This window comes from Taurulus bubalis (assembly GCF_910589615.1).
Source record: "Taurulus bubalis genome assembly, chromosome: 13".
Lineage (NCBI taxonomy): Eukaryota > Metazoa > Chordata > Actinopteri > Perciformes > Cottidae > Taurulus > Taurulus bubalis.
The window spans coordinates 13667601-13691480 of NC_136601.1; the positions used below are offsets into that span (position 1 = coordinate 13667601).

The window sequence follows — 23880 nt, forward strand, 5'->3', positions numbered from 1 at the left end:
GTACTAAGGCATCACGTCCTATGCCAAACTAGCTCTGAGAATAACACTGATGCAGAAACTGCCCTCCTCCCTTTTCCCATTCTTTCTCTCTCTGAGTCTCTTTGGTTTCTTTCATCGATTCCATCTTTAATCACTCTCTATCACCCATCTAAACTTCATCTCCTGCTTTCTCTCACTTTGCATTGTTTTCCCCTCTCACATGTCCATCACTATTTCTCACTCTCTGCATGTATTTATGTCCTTACTTCTTATCCCCCCTCTCCTCCTTACTCTTTTCCCTATCTCCCTGATGACAGATCAATAGTGGAGGCTCCTTTAATTATTCCCTTTTTCATAATGTGATGGGTGCCGGCAAGAGGTTTAGCGTGCATCCACTAATAAAGAGACGAGTGTCTGTGTGAGAATTCATTTGTACAGCTGTAGATATTAGTATTGATTTACAATACCTAATGGACATGTTCTTCTCGGTCCAAAGCCTCGCTGCCCCTCATGAGTAATTGCCAAGACCGTGTCGTACAGCTACATGACAGATTCATAATCTATAACGGTTAGGACATGTTCTATGTTACAGGCCTGCATGTTAGGACTGTTAGTCTGAAAGTGCTGCTTTGAGGGAGTGAGATGAACTTCTGAAGCTTCCACTCAATGGTTTAATCTTAATAAAGATATATAGAGTTTAATTTTCTCTCAGGCTTGCTCCTCTGTCTTTTTTTAACTTCATTCTCTTCCATCCCCTTCTCTGGAAATGTAGTGTTTGCATGTCCCACTCACACTCTTCTCTGCCTTTTCCTTCTTGTGATGCCACTCGCCCACTCTTCTGGCTCTTGTTACCCACTTCTTTCTCTTTCTTCCGCTCTCTGCATCGCACTCTAATCTCCAGCTGGAAGCTTTCCTGGTGTGTTTCCTCCTTATCCTTCTTCATCTTTCACCGCCAAATATGTTCCAATCTCCGCTTTCGCTGCCTTTTTTTCCTTCCTCCTGATGCACTGCTGTCCGACCTCTTACTTCTCTTGCTGTTTGCTCCTCTCCTCTGTCTCTTATCTTCTATTTCCTCAAAAGTGTGACAGGGGTCTAGCAAAACAGTCTGCAGCAATTCCCGTGCATGCCTGCAGGGAAACACCAGGCAATTTGGCAGCAATGTTGCTCACACACACACACACACACACACACACACACACACACACACACACACACACACACACACACACACACACACACACACACACACACACTAACCTCTGGCTCCTTCTCTGCTTTACAGACAGACTTTGAAATGATTTCTCGAAAGTGAAACATTTCTGTCAGTGTGTGGAAACGTGCTTGTCAGAGACCGAAGGGAGATAGAGAGGAATGGAGACGAGAGATTGGAACAAGTCGGGAACAGTGTTTGAAACGACAGAACACAAGGCTGAGATTTATAGGGAGAGATGGCCGGATAAAGGTGTATTGGTGTAGGCCGTATGCCTGGAGACAAATAGATAGAATAGATAAGAGAGCGGAGAGAGATGGATAGATAGGGTTTAAGGCTAAAGATGAAGTAGGGCGATCGGGAGAAATTACTTTGATAGTCTGTAAATTCTTATAGGCACAGTGCAGGCTATGTCTTTTATAGCAGAGCAAGCAGTGTGTTTGTGGCAGGAAATGGCCATGCTCCATGGCGCTGCACGCTGTTTAGATGTCTCGAATCAGCCATTCTTTCTGCCCATGGTTGGCGAATGTGCAGAATGTGCACGTGTGTGTGTGTGTGTGTGTGTGTGTGTGTGTGTGTGTGTGTGTGTGTGTGTGTGTGTGTGTGTGTGTGTGAAAGCATTACTCCCCACTGCTGTCCATTCTGTCTCTCGCGCTGTTACCCCACACATCTGAGCATTCATGGCTTTTCACAGAAGCAGATTGCAGATTTTTTTTCCGCCACCAAACTAAATCTTTCCAGCTAAATCTTCCCATATGGCTTCTAAACAATCACACCTCGTTCATTATTCACCATCAGCAGACAAAAAGTGGCCCATATTCGAAGCAGTTGCCACACTTGCAGATGCATTATTATGGATGGATGGCTTGATATAACAGGACAGCGCGTCTATTCTCCAAATCGACGACGGAAAACTGACTAATCATCATTTGCAGAAGCAATTGCAAATCTATTAGACACTATGTTTTGCTCATTTAGTAGCAAAAAAGGGATTTGAAATGTTTTCACCATTGAAGCTAATTAACTTTGATCATATTGACAATGCCACGTTTACATGGTGGGTCCTCAGGCTAGCTGCTTTTATATTGGAAAGCCATATGAGTGGATGAGATCCGAGCATCCAGCTGTTCCTGTTGAGTGTTGATATTATTATCTGCAAAAATAAAAAAACGCAACATTTAGAGCCAGTATTTAGTGCTCCCTTCATTACATTTATTTCTCAGCTATAGTTGTTATAGCCCATTACAGATTCAAACTTAGACCAAACAACATATATGAAGAAGTTAAAATGTGTTCTATCCCAGAAATGCATTCAGAGTTATAGTCCTATAATATCATTTATCAGTGGCAATTTATCCTGTACAATCTATTGCAATTTAACTCAAGCCATTGATTTGCCTTAATAATGTTCAGTACTGTTGTTGACAGTTTGTTATTGAGGTGTTGTACTAGACTTTATTATATTATATATATGATAAACAAAGATGTTTATCATTCTTTGTGTCCCGGTTTACACACATGAGGGGGCAGAATATTAGAATCAACTCTGATTCTAATGCAGTCCAACACACCACTAACTATTTACTGAATGATTGTCATAAAAGTAGACATTTGTATTGGATTGCATTAGATTGTATTGGTGTACCTGATAAAATGTACATGGCAATATAACATTGATGGACCATTTCTTTTCATTAGATTCAGCTGTTTATACGTTTGTACATTATGTTTGAGCACAGAATGACGGTTTGCTAATTTTACTTAAAAGTCATCTGTAACTTTCTTCATTGTACTTTCATCAATTCAGACCGTTTTGTATCGATCAGGTTTTAATTAAAATGTGATTTCATCTTGTGTGTGTGTGTGTGTGTGTGTGTGTGTGTGTGTATGTGTGTGTAGCCCTCACAGGCAAGAGCGTGCACTCCTGCAGTATTATCTGACACTCGTCATGATCCCTCTACTTCTACCCTATTAAATATCTAATTTTTCTCATCCCTTGCCTTTTCCTGCCTTTAATCTCTCACTCTTCTTACATTCTTGACTTTAAGCCTTTTCCCTCCGTCCGGCTCTCTTGCCTGCTGTCTCTTTTCCTTCCTTCCTTCCTGCCCTGGAAGCCAATCCGCCACAACTCACACACTCTCTCCACCCCTTTATCTATCCCCTGTTCAACTGTATGAGGGGGTATAGTGGATGGATGACCAGGAATGATGGATGGAGTACATGGATGTGTTGATGGATTGAAGTGGCCTTTTCATGAACAAACAGTAATGCTGAGGGAAAACAGAAGGGATGCACAGGGCTCCTCATAATTTTTGTCACATGCGCATGTTTTCTCTTCACTCCATAATTCATATTTACCTCCCAAATCAATACTTCAGGCTGTATCTATTTGCATATGTGTCCTCCATCAGAGGGCAACAGATGCGTTTATGTGTGAAATGTAACACGGCAGCCTTGTTGTTGGTTTTTCCCAGAGTGTATCACAGAGTGTTATCATTTACAAATCAATGGGTACACTCATATTCATTTATAATTTAGTGAATGAACATCCTGGCGATTTCGTACTGATTCACTGATGCTCTGCTTGGCTCCTGGCTTCCGGATGTATGTGGGAGTGAGAGAGAGAGAGAGAGAGAGAGAGAGAGAGAGAGGCTACAACCCCTAATACAGAAATAAAATGACGGCGTCGAAGGGAGGGAGATAGAGAGTGGGAGAGTGAGGGGAGAAAAAGGGGAGAGAGAGAGAGGAGTGCTAAAGAGAGGAGGAGCGCCGTGAGATGGGGTGAGAAAGCGTGAAAGGAGGGATGACAGAGAGAGGGGTTTCTGCTGAGAGCAGCCATTGAGAGAAGAAGAGAGGGAGGGAGAAGAGGATGAGAAGAGGAAAGAGGGCAAGGGAGTGTGTGTGTGCGTTCTAGCCGTCCAAACACGTGACAAAAGAGAAACAGACTTCAGCATACAGAGGCGCTTGTTTCCACGACGACGACAGCAAACATGGGGGCTGTGGTGGGTACGCTGACCATGCAGACCAAGACGAGGAGGCTGTCCAGGGGTGAGGGAACACACACACGCACACATGCATGTGCATATAAACATATATAAATACAATGCATGCACACATATGGACAGTGAAACTTTTGACGATGGGTTTTACTCTATCTTCCAAACACACACACATACACACACACATAAACACACTCACAAATATACAGCGCACGTACGCGGGCTGCTCAACAATGATGCTGGTATTTCAGTTAAGATGCAGTAAAAGAAAGAGGGCATATGGTTCTTTGATGTGTGCGTGTGTATGTGTGTGTGTGTGTGTGTGTGTGTATGTGTGTGTGTGTTTGTGTGTGCGTGTGTTTGTGTGTGAAAGAGAAACCAACAGGTGTACCCAGAGAAAAAGAGCATCTTTTCATTCTAAAACAAAGTTTTAGTGCGACAGAGTGTGTGTGTGTGTGTGTGTGTGTGTGTGTGTGTGTGTGTGTGTGTGTGTGTGTGTGTGTGTGTGTGTGTGTCTGTGTCTGTGTGTCTGTGTATGTGCGCGCAGGGCAAACCGAGGGAGGAGAGTGAGAGACAGCGTCTTTGACCGTGTTAGTCAGCGTGCGTGTGTGTGGTTGAGTGATTTGTGTGCTGCTCTGGCTGTGTGCACATCAACGCTGGTAAACACACAGACACACACGTCGAAGGTATTTGTCACTCTGCTCACACACTGCTTTTCTGTCTTGCTGTTACCTTGGAAGCACGGTAGCCATGGCAACAATAGATGTCAAATTTGGGGTGGGGGGAGGGGGCATGGGGGATATTCCTAAGTAAGTCAAAGCCATGTGATAGAGGCTGAGACACGAGAGATGTAAATGTGGATGTTTTCTTTATGAAGACCTGTTGCCTGTGAGAAATGTTTTACTCTGTCCTTACTCATCCTAGTAAAAGCCTGTAGACCTCATTTACATAAATCTAAAAAATCAAATTGCATAAATTGGCACACTGAGCCAGAGACCAGTGACAGAGTGAAAATATCCCCTAATAATTGTGTGCAGTCATTTAAACGTATTCGTTGAAGCCGGCTATTACTGGTCTGTCAGTGCAGATTAGACCATACAGGACGTTTTACAAGTGAGGGCATGTGGCTCATTTCATCTTTTAATACAGCTTTTTTTTTGTTCTCCACAAGCACAAAACAAACACCTTTCCCCTATGGGTGATAACAAGCCGAGGTGTAAATGTATTGCTATTTTGAATAATGAGATGATTGTAGATGCGCTCACATTGTGCAAACGTGCAAAATCTGAAAGCCGATCCTATTTACCGCCACAAATGCCCTGCGAAGACATAACAGACTGGGATGTGGAGCCGGGGCTATTTGGAGGTTGTTTGTAATTCTGGTGTTGTGTTGTGGTGCTCGAGCATCTCTCTCTCCCTCTCTCGCTCTAACATGTTGGCTGTGTGCAGGATTAGTGCAGCAGGGCTTGTATGTGTGCAGCCGCCCATTCTGTGGCGTTGCAGATAACTTATTATCCGGGATTGTGACACCGACGGTGACACTGAAAGGGAGACGGTGCACGGCTGTAATATCGTGAGATTAGATTCCTACAATGATTGATCCTCTAAACAATAGCTCATCACTCTGCTCTGGAGAAGAAGAAAACTATGTATTCCTCGCTGAATAGTCTCATGCCTGCTTGTCTGTTTTCATCGAAGCTGCTTGTTGCTCTCTCAACTTGCTTTATTTCCTGTCTCGTGGTCTTTTTCCTCCGACAGCCTCTCTTTGTTTATACTCTTCTCCCACCTGTTGTTTTGTCTGCCTGGTTTTGTCTGGCAGGCTAGCTGCTGTTTTCCTTCACATCTGTCATGGTGACCTCCGACAACTCATCTCTCCAGCAATATTCTCACCTGGCATTTTTCTCTCCTCCCTGGTGAATTCTTCATTCCTCTTTCAGCCCCCGTATCTCTGAATTCCTCACTTAGGCTGCTGCCTGCAGCAATGTTGTCTCAATCATCTCTCTGTCTACCTTCCTTCTCTGTCTGTCACTCCTCTGCTCCCCTCTCTTTTCCTGCTTTCTGTATGTTCTCTGCTTCCTCCCTCCCCACCCGTCAACCTCTTTTTCCTCACTATTTCACATGTTTTTCTCCTCCATGTTATTCTGCTGCTTTTTCCTCTCCTTGTTGATTCTCCTTTTCTCCCTCCCACTTCTGCTCCACGTGTTTCTCCTTATCTTTACTTCTAATTTCCCCCGTCACACTCTCTCATGGCAACGCCACAATCTGCTTCTCCTGGCAACCTCATCTCAATACCCCTCTTTCCTCTCCTCTCTTTTTTATGCCTCTATTCCTTCTCTCATTTGTGCCCTTTCTCCATCACCCACGCTCCCATTAGCTGGTGTGAGTGCTTATTAAGTCATTTCGTCATTCTCCTCTCTTGGCATCCGACAGTGTGTGTGTGTGTGTGTGTGTGTGTGTGTGTGTGTGTGTGTGTGTGTGTGTGTGTGTGTGTGTGTGTACTTCTGCAGATTAGACATGTATTTACTCAAAAATCAATATTGGCATGCTGCTACCTACGTGTGTATGAGCTGTATTTGACTCACTCTTCCCAAACATAATCAGTGGTGCACTAACATGCGAGGAGGGGACATGTGGATTTCTGTGTGTGTCTCCGCCTTGCGTACACACAATCACACAAACACTGCAAACACCCTCCAGCACTTCAGTCCTCATTCACAGGCTGAGGGTTAGTAAGCGAACAGATTCATGTGTGAGCATGCAAGCATGGGAGTGTATAATCTTTTATGCACACTTGTTCTTGATATAAAGTGTTCATGTTTGTTTTCTTTGAGGGTGTGCAACTGCATGCATGTGGCTATCTGCATGTCAACGTGTGTTTGTGTTTGTTTTCAAGCAGAGCGTGTCATTGTACTTTCAGTGAACCACCCAAAGGCCACTCAGAGATTGTCCCGTGTCCACTGTGGAAAACAGTGCATCCCAAAATGAGAGCTTGAATTGTTGCGCAGCTTTTGCAGCTGAAATCCATTTTCAAGATACTTCCTCCACTTCACCAGGGAACCCATGACCAGTAGAGCTGCTACCTTCTTGGAGAGCGATCCCCGCCTTTAATGAGACCGGTGAGAGCGAGTCCTCTCCATCGCCGCCAGGACGTCAGATTAGGCTCATTCAGATTATGCAAATGACACTCAGGACACTGTACGAGAGGAAAGAAAGAGCATGGCGGAGTGAGAGAGATAAGAAATGGAGGAGAAATTAGGTTTCAGTAGGCATCAAAATAAAGGAGGAGATGGAGGAGAAATGAGAGCTAACAGCCAGCAGTAGTTAGTGGACAGGTAGGAGTTGAATCCTGTTTCTGGGCTGGAGTGAGTGTGTGTATTGACGTGGGAGGTATTTTTTGTGACAAGGTGCTGGTTGGGGAGAGTGACAGTATTTTATTTGCTGACAGTTCAGGTTTTCCCTTAATATTGTAAAGTTCTGAAATAAATGGTTCAGGGGTTTGCTCACTGTCAAACTCCATGTCTGATACTAGTTTGTGTAATATTGGACGTGTAACTCTCAAGGCGACTGTTTCGGTTTGTTTTATCTCAGTTTTAATAAATCTACAGTTTTGGAACACGGATCCTGCAGGTTATTAGCAATAATGTGTTTTAAATAGTAAGTATGCCTTACAATTATACCTTGGAAAAGTTTCTCTTAGACTGTAGTCAGTTTCAAATGATTTACATTTTCAAAACTGTGCACATGGACTGGCTGAGGATAGCTGGAGTGAGTCATCCACTCCACTCCCTAATATCCATGAATGGATTACAGAACAGGCCCAGTGGGTCAAGGCCGCTATGAGCTTGGTTTGAAGTGAATGCATGTGTTTGTTTGTAAGTCAAAGCTCTCAGTAAATTGACTTGATAACATTTATTTTCAGCTGATCCCAGACCATAGCCTGCTGCTACCACTTTGATTCCAGAATGAATATTGAATTTATGTTCAGCGTGGTAAAGGACTAAAAAGCAGATGTGCATGCAGTATGTGTGAGATCACCACGCTTGAGGTGTTATATTGATGTGAAAGAATATTCCGTATGTGTTTCATTTTAGTTTTCCACATTGTTCCACAGTGCTTTATTTTGAATCAATTTATTTGTACATTTTATCAGTGCACACTGCAGTGCATCTTTTTGTATGAAATATGCTTAATAGTTTATATGTTTTATTACTACAGTATTACTAAGATAAGATAAGATAAGATATTACTAAGATAAGATACTATGTGATAAACATGTAATATTGTGTTGTGCATGTCATAAATTCACAAATTCTTTTCACATGCCGTTCTTTTGAAAGAACTCAGGCCGCATTAAGCATTTTTTAGTCTGTTTGACATGGTTCACATTTTTATATTTTTGGTATAGTATGAATGGAGATATAAGAGTGTCAGTGTTGATAAACTGTGGCAGGAACTTTCTGGTTCACTGTGGTCGTGAAGACAGAAATGTTGCGGCTGATTTCTGTCCTTGAACAAACACAATGTACACTTAATCATCCAAGTGAGATTTACACTACTGAGCATCTTTTGAATGCCTGGCAAACTAAATTCAATGCTTCTCCTGCCACAGCATTAGATTTCACCCAGCCCTGCCACTTTAATCCCAGAACAGTACTTAACGCATGCCCTGAAGACTCTGAACCCTCTTGATGCAGCAGAGGCCCCTGCCGCCTGCTAGTCCATGGCTACACTTCACCTCGTCGGGCAATCACAGCTCCTCTTCACATTCACATTAGGACGATGAATGAGAGCCCGCTAGTCACGGTGCATGTTTATTTCATCATTTCATGCTTTACATGGTACATTTAATTTGACAAATAGACATTTTGTTCTCATTTTCTGAGCTTTATCATGAACTGACTAAACATGTCAGCTAAATCTGAAGTAACACATGTAATGAAATGTACAACACATCTTTATTAGAAGCCTTGACGCACACTGGTGTCCTCCGTGTTAGACACTGCTGCCCCCTGCTGGTACTTGTAGGTTATAGCAGCGTATGTCTTTTCTTCTCAGTCAGACACATTACAATATTAAGACAATATAAAGGGGATGGCTCCTGTTATCTCACTGGGTGCCTTCATAATTACTGATTTCGATAAAGTGTTGTTTACATTGTAGTAAGTCATTTTAAAAGGACGCAGCCTTGTTTATTTAGACAAGTCACTTTGTTGTAAATTAAGCCTCCTGTTGTTTAGGGAGGGTCCTAATGAGGCTGATTAATCAAGTGCACTGTTAGGCTCATGAACACACACACGCACACAAACACACACACACACACACACACACACACACACACACACACACACACACACACACACACACACACACACACACACTCACATTACAAGCCAAACGCATACGGTCATATAGAGGGTGAGTTTATTATTGTTCCAGAGTGCTCAGGTCGGCCTTCAAGTTAGAGCTCTGTTCCCCAAGAGTGAAGGACACAGTTACTGTAAGAGAGGGGGGTGTGGGGAGGCGGGGGAGGAGAGTTAGTGGAATTGTGCGAAGGTCAGGAAAAGAGATGCAGATGCCCCTGGGAGTCGTGGGACAGGGGGATAAAAACGACAGAAACAGAGCGAGGCAGGAGAGTGCTGATCTCACAGGAGGAGAAGGTAGGATAGAAAGTTTAAAATGCTTAAGAGAGAGGGAGAGAAACACATTGTAGTCAGAATGGGGAGCGAAGCTAAAGCAAGTCCACATTTTAAAGTTAAGAAAATGGAAGAAAGAAAGGAATAAGAGGAGTGTGAGACACACACATTCTAGAGGCCTCTGGAAAGAAAGAAGTCCATTCAAATGGAAGGAGAGGAGCAGAGCGAGAGCAGCTTACATGCTATAGCCATCGTTCTGCTGTGCTGTGGGGCCGTCAAAATGCTGCATATGCTGGGAGTCATCACTGTGGAGGGTGAGTCACTACAACTACAACTATCACTGTATTCACACGACCAGTCGGACCGAGGACTTGTTTTCACCGATGGCTGTCTGTGAGCATGTGTTTTAAATAATAACAAAAAAAGGATCTAGATTATTTATGTGGAAACCTTAGATAGGTGAGACTGGTGTTGCTACTTTTTTAAGAGAATCAGAGGAATACAAAAATATAAAGAAACAGTGAATATATTTTAGAGGCTGCAGACTGACTGTTTGCACTATCAACTGCATGGAAGGAATTCTTGACTATTGACAACAGCTACTCATAGTATAGACTTGCTGGAGAGGATTTGCATATTTGTTCTGCTACTTTTAATTTTCTAAATCTCACAAACTCAGTAAACATTGCTCCTACTGCAATGTCTAGAAAACTAAGCCTAGAATTACAGAAAGTTTTTCACAGTAAGCCATACCTGAAAACCACTGGTATTTGGGTGTGAATAGCCTCACCTTCAGCCTCACACACTAATGTGACACTGAGAAACACTGAAGTGCCTGAGGGATAAAATGTGCCCGTGTGTGTGTGTGTGTGTGATAATGCACAAACAATGTAGAAAATCTGTGGGCACAATGTAATAAGTTCTTGTTTGTGTATTTAAATTGGGTTATTACAGTTTGAAATCACTTGACTCTATATGTACAATGATACCAATCTCTTCATGAGTACAATATTGGATGAGAGGGTCAAAGGTATGTAACATCATGATTGGCATTTCAATACAAACCTACTTTCACACTTTGAGCCGTCAATATAGGTCTACTAAAAAAGTTTGTTTTTCACTGACAAGCTCAGATTGTTATTATAAGTTTCTGACAACCTACAGAAAAATATAACAACGTTTCTCTTGATCCGTTCTTTTCATTCTGAGAAGTCTCTTTTTGACATCTTACGTTTTATCTACGTAGTCTATAATGATCTAAACATTTAACCGTGACATTGCAAATATTTTAGATAACAATAAGGTACGCTTTACTCCAACACAACAAACTCTGACAACACCGGCACTCCTCTCTTCAATTCTCATGTTTCCATCGTTGTCTTCAGGCAACAATGGAAAGTCACATGACACAATAAGAAACAGAAGGTGAGAGAAGAGAAGAGCGTTTTATTTCTCTGTGGGGTCCTTTCCATAATGTTGTCAGACACTTATAACAACAATCTGAGGCAGCCATTGGAAAAAACAAGCATTTTTAGTGGACGCACATTGACGGTGAGGAGTTGCCTCCAGCGATCACACTGCAGCCTGTTTAGCAGCTGCCGTCTGCAGCGTTCTCACTCAATACTGAACCATTTTCCAAAGTTGTTGGCCCCATTAGTCACAGAAATATGTTTTCCCCAAGTTGAAAGATACCACAGTTACCCTCTAAATCATGAATATGAATGAAAAGGTTTGCAGAAGTATAACAACAGAAGACTTTTGACTGCGGTGTAATTCAACAGGGAGAAGAAGTTGTCTTTGCCTGGCACAATAAACATGCCTCTCCGAGAGAATGGATTTGAAGGGGTATTGTGTAATGAAGCTTTACAAAGCACTAATGGTCTTGCCACACAGAAACAAACAAAAATGTTTCTATTTCAAGACAGTTGATGTTTCACAATCTGGAGTGCCAAAGACAGTGTGAGCACTGCACTATGGGACACTTCATTAAAGCAGGACAGGAGCCCTTAGAAAAGCTTTAGCTCACTTGCTGTGTCTACACCAACCACTACAGACTGCCAGCTACCATTCAAACCACTGCCTCCTTTCCATCCTCTGATAATGGTGCAATGCTCTGTTCACTGATTACGCTCATGTGCATGTAAATGCTAAAGAGAGAGAGGAAGTTATACGTAATCACCATGCAGTCCTTTGGATGGTAAGTTAGCTTTTATAATTGATTAGATACCTACAAAGGCAGAAATCTAGACTGACAACCTAATGTCTAAATGCCTATAACAGTCTTTTCTCCAAAACATTCCGATATCACTATGATTTTTAACAAACTATAATGAATCAAGAGAAGATGATACTTGCAATGCTCTGCACTAAAGCTAACACAAGTGGACAGGTTCAGGTGTTCAAAAAGCATATTACTTAACCACCAATACGTTTTTTTGTCCAGCATTTTACTGCTGCACACGTCACTTTATCATGTTCAGTTTTCTTATGACTATTTCTATTAAATTATACACGTTTATATTATTATGCTTTACTATTACATTCTAGATTGCTTCAGGGGAGTATCTGCAAATGTGCAAATGTGTAGACAAACGGACTGTGTGTGTGTGTGTGTGTGTGTGTGTGTGTGTGTGTGTGTGTGTGTGTGTGTGTGTGTGTGTGTGTGTGTGTGGTCTCAGAGTCAATGGCGTGTCCTCTCTCCCCTCCCCTCAGGCGAGGAGAGTAATGAGTTGTTAATGATCGGGCCGGTGAGAGGAGAAACATGGAGCTGTTAGACTGACCTCTACCTCTCCTTCCCTTTTAGAAGAGTCTTATTATTTCTGCCTTTTCCCAATTGATTAGATATTTCAAACTTTAGATTATTTCACTGTCTCCCCGCTCCCGGTCATATGCCCACTTTCTTCTTCTCTATTTCTCTATATTACTTGGATGTCACTGGTGTCACTCTTTCATTGTGTGTTTTGTATGCGTTAGGAATATTGCTTTATGTTTCTTCAGATAAACCTGATGATGACTTGGAGATGACCACGGTGTGCCATCGGCCAGAGGGCCTCGACCAGATGGAAGCGCAAACCAACTTCAACAAAAGGGAGCTCCAGGTGCTCTACAGGGGCTTTAAGAATGTAAGTTACAGGTAGAATGGTATGCAACCTCCAAGATGCATACAGTACAGTGCGTATCAAAAGTGTCCACGTGTTGATCAGTAGATTGTTTGCTCTACTGCTAACATGTAAAAGGAACTTCAAGTTTTCTTCTGAGCAAGCAAACCAAGAGATTAGCTCAAAAGAATAAAATATCCTTACATATACATATACTTATGTTTAAAAACGATTATATTTGTATTGTGAACAAAAATATTTTTTCCAGCTTTAATAATTCAGTGCCATCCTGGCTTGTGCAGTAACCCATTTTAAACCTATAGCAATCCCAGGTTAAGGACCAGAGGCATGGACGGACCAAACATTAACTGTTTGGTAAATTCATTGGGCTTCCTGCTAAAATCTAGAGTCTCCCTAATCTGGGCGACTGACAGATGTACAACAACAACAACTGGAATCAGAGTTCATTTCAGCACAAGGAGCTGTCCACAGTATCAGTTGTTATGTCTCTCACTGATTAGAGGATACATTAAGGTAATTTTCATTGGATTAAAAATAATCTTGTGTCATATATTTACATTGCTGTGCTGTCGCTACAGTAGATTTATTATTACGATTTTATTTGGAGACCAAATCATTTTGGTTGTGGGCCATTCTTGGACCAGCGGCTGATTATTTGTTTCCCACTAAATTCTTGTATTTTTTGTTGTATTGCTGTTATTTACTTGTTGATATTGTTAATTATATGTAGACCTTGTTTGCAATAGACCATTCTTTCTTTTTTACTTTTGGTGTTTCTTTTGCCAATTTAGAGCTAAATTAAAGCTCTTTGTAAAGACTAGACTCAACAGTGACACCCTGGACAGATGGTCAGAGTTTGCAACTGCAGTCTGTTCTACTTTTGGTGATATAAGATGATAATAAACTACACACTTTAGAGGTTTGACCAATAGCCAGTCCCCTATCAACTTTGTTTAATCCTTTGATTTGTACCATCAACACTCTCTCCATCTGTTAAAGCCTCCATCCGTCTCTGTCCAGCTCTATTTGACCGTCCCTCTCTTTCTGCCTCCCCCTCTTTCCAGGAGTGTCCAAGTGGTGTCGTCAATGAGGACACCTTCAAACAAATATACGCTCAGTTCTTCCCACATGGAGGTAAAGAGAGTTTGTTTTGTGCTGTACGTGTCTATACCCATATTTTATTCTATCACTGACAAGCTTTTTCGTCTTCGTCCTGCAGATGCCAGCACCTACGCACACTACCTGTTCAACGCATTTGACACAGCGCACAGCGGCTCCATAAAGTTTGAGGTTCACTTGAGTCTTCCTAATCAAATAACTTTCTTGTTTTATTTTCCAAACTAGCTCTCCAATTTCAGATTTTCATTCTGTCCTTTTTCTCTCCACCAGGACTTTGTGACAGCTCTGTCCATCCTGCTGAGGGGCACCATCACTGAGAAGCTACAGTGGACCTTCAACCTTTACGACATCAACAGAGACGGATACATCAACAAAGAGGTGTGTCTTTGTGTCTGTGCATGCCTGATCTTTATTAGTTCACCAATTGTGGTCATATTCTCATTATGTTTGTGTTTTTATGTTAATGTAACACATCTTTGTGTGTGTGTGTGTGTGTGTGTGTGTGTGTGTGTGTGTGTGTGTGTGTGTGTGTGTGTGTGTGTGTGTGTGTGTGTACTTGTGTTCTGTTTCACAGGAGATGACAGACATCGTCAGAGCGATATACGACATGATGGGGAAGTACACTTACCCTGTCTTGAAAAATGATGCACCCAAGCAGCATGTGGATGCCTTCTTTCAGGTAACAACATTGGAATCCTTTAATTAAATCTCATAAAAAACTATTATTGATGATTGACTAAACAGAGATACGCCAGTTTTTTGCATGCTTTTCATTTCGAAAAGCAGAAGAATAAAACATAACATGAGCAGTTATATATCCATCACGGCTAAAAAGCAAATAAAAGAGTGAAAACACTCTTAAACAAATATTTTAAAAAAAGACATGTGGGCGCTGGACACACTGACTAGTAGCACCTCTGAGAGGTGCTGTTGTGTTTCTGCAGTCGAGCGCTGAGAACGACACGATGCCGGTCACCTCACAGAATACGCCACTGATTTATTTATAAACTAATTTGTATTTTTTATGAATATCATAATATCTGAGGTTTGAGAAATGGATTGACAGTATGTGTGTTGCTCTCCACAGAAAATGGACAAAAACAGAGACGGTGTGGTCACTCTGGATGAATTCATCCTCTCTTGTCAAGAGGTACGTTTTTCTTTCATCTTTGAAGTTCACTTCTCTCTGACATAGTCCTGAGGATCCCTTTAGCTCTGCAACAGACCTTTTTCATTTAAGACACGTTGACATGTCGCAATAGGAAATGCACAATTGTAAATGATTAAAGTAAAGCTGAATTACATGTATAGATCAGAGCCATTGCTACTGTTATTAGTAAGACCTTTGCTTTTCCTACTGTGACGCAATTCTGCTGGGAAAAATGCCTATTGTAGCTTTTTAAACAAAACCGTTACTATTTTTCTTACTATTTACAAAAGGCCTTGTTAGATATTTTGTTTTGCTTAACTTCTTCCTTTGCAGGTCTCACTATACTGGCTATTGATTAAGATATTTGTTACCTTTGAGAAAATGTGTTTGTCCGTGTAGAGAGAGTACTGACCAACACTTTACAGGTCTTTACTGTCCTCTAGTGGCCAGTAAAATAAATTAAATGGTGATAGTTGGATGATTTTCTCCTCACATTCAGCCTCTTTATTTCCCATCTTTTTTGCACAGGATGAAAACATCATGAGGTCTCTACAACTCTTTGAAAATGTCATCTAGACAACTAGGAAGAGGGAGACGGCGCAATAAACAAAAGTGCAGACCGAAAAAAGAATAGACGGAGGAGAAGGAGAGATGAACATGAACATGCAAGAGAAAATGAGCAGCATAGCTTGCCACTGAAATGAAAATTAGGATCTTCTCCCCTTGCCGAAGGACGGTTGCTACACAACTTCATGGAAGGCATCTTGCGACAATCCGTGGCGACAAACGTTTGGAAAACGTCCTTTGGACTTAAACCCTTTATTTGACCTCTCTGTAACCATGTACCTCATCTCCATCTCCCTCATTTGTTGCTGTTGCCTCATGGCATTGTGTAAATACTTATTCTCTCACATTGGGTCCAATACTTTTCTGACACGTGTAAATTGAACCACATTATCAAACAGGACTGGAATTCCCAGAATCAGCTTCACGGTGAGATCAACCCAGTGCATACTTTGTGCATTACAGTCTGACATTACAGCTGTTTTCATCATGAATTTCTGTGTCAATACAACAAACGTGAGTAATATTGTGAAGCATGCAAGACAGAGGCCTATTTAACGTGTATGTGCCGTAATATACTTGGTGGCAATATACTCGGCGAAGTGCATATACATGTGGGAGGTCACGGTCTGAGTGCCACATCTCACAGAGCCACATCATCAGGCCTGTTAAGGTTTGCAGAGCTGAATTTGACCTTTAGCTTGCAGTCTTTTGTCTCGTGTCAGCTTGCAACAGTCCTCTTTACACCTACTGTGTGTGTTCCAGTGGCGTCAGTCAGTGTGTCAATGTTGTAACGACTCGACTGTAGATATTTAACTGTTGTATTTGTGGCCTCTTAAAGCCGTGTGGAATTATGTCTTGTCCGCGTGTTTCTGATTCTGACTATCTGTCTGTCTTTCTGTCAAACTGGATACAACTAATTATTCTACATGACACTCATTGTTAAATAAAGAGTCCAGGTATACTAGCCTACAGATGCAGAGTTACACAAGGACGTGCACGTGTTTGTTTGTGTGGTTTTGTTGTCTTAAAAGTTTATGTTCGCCTGAATATTAGTGTCTTTTTTCTCGCATGTAGCTTCATCTCGCGGACACCACAGTCAGTCCAGCTCAACTGGCCGTGTTTCTGCCAGAGAGGAGAGTTTCGTCAGTTCTGTCTGTTCAAAATGTTGACTCGGAGCGACCAACCTTTCACTGTGAGGTAGGGATAGGAGAAGGAAGCTAGAAGGAGGATTTTTGTGGAGAAAGATTAGAGGAAGATGAGCGAGTAAGACAGAAGGCGAGAGAGACCTTGTCACTGATTCTGAAGGAATGGAAGCCATGTTTCGAACAAGAGCCATTGTTTTTGAAGATTGAGCAGGATAAAAATACATATTTATAAATGATTTACTATCATGCCATCACTGTGCTACCACTAGTGTGATAAAGATCCAGCACATACTCCAGACTGACAGACAGGAAGACAAACAGATAGACATCTTTAAACTGTGAAATAATGTGTGTATTGAAATATTGTATAAAATCATTATATTTATCAATAAACTTTGCAAGAAACAAAATTAATTCATGTCTGCTATATTTCACTTTGTCGCTCCATTCTTTTTCTTTTTTCCATAGCTTATAATTATTGCGTATTAAAAACCGTAGAATCATTTTATGGTCCATCATAAAGAGCATGAGCAAAAAGGGTCACAAGAACAGTTTATATTGTTATTTACACATATACAATGAAAGTACAAAAAGAGTTGTACATTTGTGCCTCGATTCCAAAGGACACACAAATAAAGCATGATAATGTGCATATGAAAGAAAAATAAACGTCACCACCATCACAGAACATGCATCACTCCCTTTATTACCCAAATCACGGTCTCTTTCATATTTTCTTCACTTCTCTCCCTTTTATTTTCCTTTAATTAATGTGCTCAAAAGCATTTCTCCCATATAATGAAACATTTTAGGCATACTTTTTTGGGGCTATGGTGGTACACCACACCTGTGTATGTACAGGTAATTGTGCTGGTGCATTGTAGTGGGTATATTTATAAATGAGATTAGAAGAAAGTGTAAGCACCAGAACAATTAAAAAATAATAATCTCTGAGCCAGCTTTTATCGGCATTTTTGTAAACACATCTTTTGATGTATTTTAATAAAACACTGCAGGAGTTCTATTTAAAACATTGGTATGGAAGTAGCCTACTCTATTGTGTATGTGTTGACTTGTAGGTCTTGCCTTTACATGGCTGGAGTTCTTCCTCTAAGAAACCAGAGCCAACCCTTTCAAAGCGTTGCAAAGTCTGTTCCAGAATAAGGAGTTGGTTGTTGAGAGCAAACACTCTCAATTATGTGGAGAACGAATGGCCTCCTTCAGGTCTATGGGGTAAATGTATTTCTCCTCTTAGTCTAATACACAGAATAAGTAAGAGCATAAGAGGACAATCACAGGGGGACGAGGATTTTTAAAGACAAGTTCTGTTTCCTGTTTGGATTTGTACCCAAGTACAGAGTTGCGAGATTTATTCCAAGAAAGTTCGATTTCTGCTTCCAGACAAACATCACTCACCATCATTCCAGGTCCATTTTCCCAACCGTCCACTCAAATGGCTAGGACCCATTCTTCAGTTTATCTGGTCCAACATTTTTTTTATCCATTGCATGGATCAAAGTAATTCCCACTGTCCTCATGTAGGTCTAATTTAATTGATTTATCCTCCCAGGGATAAGAGCAGATGCTTATTGATTGCAGCGTTGTGAGTCGCGTCTATTCCCTCTCCTCGGCCCAGGGCTGGAGGTTCTGCAGGGCGTACAGGGAGGAGTTGTGGGCGCACAATGGATCCGTCACCGCTGATTCGCTGAGGGACTTCTGGAGGGCGGACTGCTGCAGCTGAAGGATGAGGCGATTGGCCTGCTGACGCTCCGCCTCCCTTTCCTCGGCTGTCTGTCTCCTGAATAATGATGGGGAGAGAAAAAAGGAAAAAACGTTAATAAACAAATCAATAGATAGATAAAACGTGAGCTTATGTAAGAATAAAGGACAGCTAGAAAAAAAGCTACAGTTAAGCTAAGTGTGAAAATTCCAAAAAGATGAATAAAACAGCAGTGATACGTTCTTAGAATAAAAATAAAGCAATGTGTGAAAGGATTAGCTCAATACAAAATATATAGTAATTCACTAGCTATAGCCTAATAATTATACAAACTAAATGTTTGTAGTTTTAAATGACGGTTTTAAATTATCTCCATTTGTTGTATTGTATTACTTTATTTAAGAGGACGAAGAAGAATAAGAGAAAAAAAGAAAAGATGATGATAAACTATTTCAAAGCAAGTTTTTTTCATTAGTAATTGCTGTTTATGTCTAAACGATCATGTTGTGGTTCTGTGTCGACTGGGTCAATTCACCGGAAACGGCGCGAGGGGTCATGTGTAGAACGAGGAAAGCTAGATGTTTTTACCAAGGCGACTGAAACACACGTAACTTTTATCGGACGAACATGGTGCGGGTTTCTACGGCTGGTGATGCAATGCGGTAACACATGTGAAGTATTGCACACATCGACGTGGATACGTCATACTAACCTCCACTTGGTCCTGCGGTTCTGGAACCAGGTCTTGACCTGCGCGTCGGTCATCTTCAGGCTCTTGGCCAGGGCGGCCCGCTCGGCGCTGGCCAGGTACTTCTGCCGGTGGAAGCGCTTCTCCAGCTCGCAGATCTGAACTCTGGAGAAGGACGTGCGGGGCTTTTTCCGTTTGGGGGGTGTCCGGTTCTGGTACGGGTGTCCTATCCGCCGCGTGACGGCGAACGGCACCAGAGCCGCTGCAAAGAAGCAGAGAGACAAACCCGGTGAGTGGAGGACGGGGTTTTCTACTGCAGCAAACGGACTAATTCACTTCCCACTCTGTATGGAAATTCAAGACCATATGTCACAGATATCTTCCCTGTTTGACAACAATTCCCTATTTAGACTGTGTAAGCCATATGTGAGATATGTGGGATGAAATTTATTGTGAAATATTAGTCTGGCCAAGTAGCCTATTGAAAACAATGTAATTATAAGAAATAAACGAATACTCATTTTATACGGATAATATCCGCCCTGCTAATTACAGCAGGTCTGTTGGCCTATTTATCTTTTCTTCACATACAAGGCCTTTGCTGATAAAAGCTCCCGTTCATCTTCAATGTATCTCCTTAACCTTTTGTATTGAATACAGAAAACACATCACACACACATTTTATTATTCTGGATAGTATTTGAGAGTATTTTTATTTTACGTGTCTCTGTAATTTCTGAAGTCAAATATGTGGCAACATAATAGGCTTATTCTTAGTTATGCCTCAATTTAGCCGATTCATTTATGTTTTTGTTGATTTTCCCTATCAGCAATACATTATGACAGACCAATTATACTTGGTTCTATGAAAATTGAGCCTTATGATTGTACATAACTGCGTTCGTATTTCTTATATGATGTAGAAATTAAATATTACATTCCTAAAATACACGTAAAGTCAGTACGCTGACACAATACGGTTAATAATAATCTGTAAATGTAGTATTCGCCATTATTTAAAAATACTTTAAACACTAAACACTAAAAACACTTTGTCCTGTTGTTGTTTGTCTTTGTTTCAGGCCAATTAAACGTAAAACATTTCAGTTCGCTGTAAAAGCCTTACACATATTTGGCAGGGTTTCTTCAATGATTCAGCAGCATTTACTAATGTTTTAAACATACTAACTTATTAATGAGGGGAACCCGTTATGTTACAGCTGGTCTACCTGATAATCTGTCCTTGGCGAACCGGTTTCCTATCCAGGGGAAGCACAGCCCTCCAAACCCCGGGACAGCGCTCTGGACATGTGGGGCCGGGGGTCCCGGGGCTGTCATGGGTCTGTGGGCCGGGACTCGAATCACTCCCCGGCTGCCCAGACTCCTGCTTTCTCCGTATGAACCTGAAGCCTCCGGAGGCATTATCCCGGAGAGGGAGATAGACAGCGCGGTGTATGAGGGCGCGCTGGTCGGGCTACCTAAACTGTAATAACCGTCCCCGCTGCTTAAATCGGATCCACTTTGTCTTCCAGACGTGCGCCCGTTTTCTGGCTCTGTTCCGGCTCCCAGGATCTGGTCGATGCCGAAGCTGATGGGCTCATGATGAGCCGGCTTTGGAGGCGGGCTCGGCGCGCTGGGTGCTTGCTCCATCCCCGTCGCTCTGTCGCAAAAAGGACGAAAAAACTGAACAGGATATTTTCAGGGAGAATCACAGCACGGTCAAACTGGACAAAAAGTAATCGCCAGTAGTGTCTCCATCGCTGTCCAGCCGTCTGCCCCGATGCCAGCGTGTCCTTGTTGTCTCTAACAGGCCTCTTTCAGAGGACTGGGTCCTCTCTACAGGCTGTGGTGAAAGTTTGATGGGCGTTTGGAGAGATGTGACGCTCTGTCCTCCTCTCTGCGCGTCAAAACGCTCAGTTTAGCAGCTCCGTCCTCCTCCATCCCTCTCCACCATTCATTGGCTGGCACCAGAATGACTGATTGAATGTTAATGGAGGTAGGCCCACAATTTGGCACAATAACCAATATTTCCCATAACCACGGGCGTCAGCTTGTTTGATATATATATGGCGAAATATGGCATGCCTTCTGAGTGAGTCAGTATTTTATGTTGTCGTGTTTTGTCATTATAACGGAGAGTAAGGAGCACGCGACAGCTTCATGGTTATTTAAATGGCATATGTAAAATAATCGCACCAGGGATCACTGAAGATGTAGACGTCTTTGGTGACGAACATATAATATTTTATCGTTTCAACAGACTGCCGATTGGCCATCTGTCTGTGTTCCACTCATCCTCATGTCTTCACTATACAAGTTTTCGTGACAAATTATAACAGATGGAAAAACTTTTTGCACACCTTAGGGTGTGATGAAATGATGCTTCTGGCTATTACCACTTTTCATGCGAGACAAAGTGCGCATCGTTCGTCCTTGCTGTCTGGGTGACCTCCTCGATCTCTATCGTTTGACACATGTGGAATGTGCGTGAATAATAAGTTTACACGACAGGATAAAAGCTATTAGGAAGTGCTTTATAACCTGAAAACTATTCATTGTGGATGTATTATAAAGGAGTGACCAAAAGGAAGAAATGTCGGTCTGAATTTATATTTATTTTTATTCTAATCTCTCATCGTCCAAGATGTATAATCAAACATGAGGGTCCTTTTTTACATTTCTTCAACATTCCCCTGCACTGTTTCTAGATGTTAGATGTAAAAGAGGAAATCAAAAATGATTAAATGTTTTTTTTTCAATATATTAATTAAAGCCTTAAATGGTCACAGCTAGAAACATAATGTAAAATCATTAAACATTTACTCAATAATCCATTACAGTAGCGTGTATTAAATATGGCATGTGTGAGATTATTGAGACAGAATAAAACCGTTAAATCTCTGTGCGTAATTACGCACATGACACCCATCGCGTCTGTCTTTAAAACACAACAGCAGCCTAATTGACCACTGGCAGCACCTATTGAGCATGGTAACGCATTACGTGCCCTTATTTGTTCCTGGTAGCCAGTGCCACATTAAATGACCTGACAAGGGAAGGCCATGGGCTACTTCAGATAAACTGTCCGGGCTCTGGAAGCTGCTAACCGCTCAGATTCAATGTAACGGGCGCCCAAAGTGACCAGATAATCAAATTTTCACTAACTTGTCAGACAAATGCGCGTCGGGTTCGGATGCGGCAGGTGGCTCTTTCGGCTATCACATTAGGTACTTAAACAAACTAATGCCCAACATATTCATTTAGTGACAACGAGGTTTATATTTGTAGGCTTTTAAAAGATCGTCTCAACCTGTTCATTAATCATCGTTTTTTGTGTATGCATGTGTTTTATTGTCTGAACTAATTACATTTTAGTTTTTGGTAATCCTGTCAATTTGGTAACTTTTTAAGCCGACTATTATTGTCATTGTTTCATGTTTTTGTCATCACTATGCATTATATGAAATGCATCCCGAATTTACCTGCTACTGTATGTTTATCTGCATTAAAACAATCTTAAAATAAAGTCAAATAAAATTATAAATTGTGAGTGTGCGCTACAAAATCACACGGAAATGCAAAGATACTATAGCAGGTAATATACATTTAAAACAAAATAGAAAAAAGATCCGCATCTCGCGATTTACAATAAAGTCTTATGAAGCAATATGAGACGGGACAAGGCCCGAGGTGTTTGTTTGGCAATATGGACAGACTGAGTGTTGGCTGGTCCACCCGGCCATATGCGAGCTCACCGGTGGCTTTTGATGGGGGAGAAGTGGTCTTTTATAGCTGTCATCTTTGTGGACATTTTTATGTTTCTCTTGATGACATTTGCAAGAATAACGGTAATTGTGGCGGAGTCCGTCATTCCTACAATAACATGTAAATTGTTTAAATTTGTTTCGAACAATTAAACGACCACGTATATAGGAGGGGGCATATAGATCACAACTGTGGAAATTAATACGTATTGCCCTTATCGGAGTGAAGGCAGTCCTTGCAGCCTGTACAGCAGACGGGGTCCCACTGGTTGCAGATGTTGGGGGTTAGTAATCCGGTGTAATCCAATGATTATGAAACATTAGCTCTGACCTACCGGGATACCACCGGTTACCCAAAAGCCACCGGGAGAAGCTCCAGCCAGCCTCACTGCACTTATTGATAGTCAGAATGTTGAAAACGTAATTTCATTGCTTCATGATTACAGCAGGAAATGTAAAAAATAATTGATGCCAAGAGTCTACTTAAAACACACACACACACACACACACACACACACACACACGCACGCACACACGCACACACACACGCGCACGCACACCCTTTACAAAGCAACCTTGAGGTTATCTCGTTTAGGCCCCAAATATTTAGATGGTGTTTCTGAAACGCCTGCAGCCCACACGAACAATTAAGAAGCGCATCAATCCTCGTTTTTTTCCACATGGCAATATAAAAGCTGACACACTGATTCCAAAAGTCCAAAAAAGAAACGACAACAAAAGAGTGAAAGAGTGCGATTTGTTTGAGAAATTACCACTTGATCTGCAT

At 41.6% G+C, this 23880-nt stretch overlaps 2 protein-coding genes across 3 annotated transcripts in view; one reads left to right on the plus strand and one right to left on the minus strand.

Moving 5' to 3' along the window:
• kcnip1a (Kv channel interacting protein 1 a) overlaps positions 1–15785 on the plus strand; it is a gene marked incomplete at both ends in the record, with an annotated part of 32885 nt that extends 17100 nt beyond the window's left edge. The window contains 8 exons of one of the 2 annotated variants that reach the window (XM_079228341.1): positions 4180–4237; positions 12819–12943; positions 14005–14074; positions 14160–14230; positions 14330–14437; positions 14634–14738; positions 15147–15209; positions 15738–15785. In XM_079228341.1, coding sequence (XP_079084467.1) covers positions 4180–4237; positions 12819–12943; positions 14005–14074; positions 14160–14230; positions 14330–14437; positions 14634–14738; positions 15147–15209; positions 15738–15785 — 648 coding nt within the window. Of the gene's footprint in view, positions 1–4179; positions 4238–12818; positions 12944–14004; positions 14075–14159; positions 14231–14329; positions 14438–14633; positions 14739–15146; positions 15210–15737 lie in introns of those variants that run through there. The other variant, XM_079228340.1, reaches the window with a different exon arrangement.
• A 2750-nt stretch (positions 15786–18535) lies between these two features.
• Positions 18536–20979, minus strand: tlx3a (T cell leukemia homeobox 3a; the record flags this gene model as incomplete). The annotated part of the gene is made up of 3 exons (XM_079229063.1): positions 18536–18719; positions 19354–19591; positions 20559–20979. 3 exons carry the CDS (start codon positions 20977–20979, stop codon positions 18536–18538), a joined length of 843 nt encoding a protein of 280 aa, XP_079085189.1.
• Positions 20980–23880: the final 2901 nt, after the last annotated feature.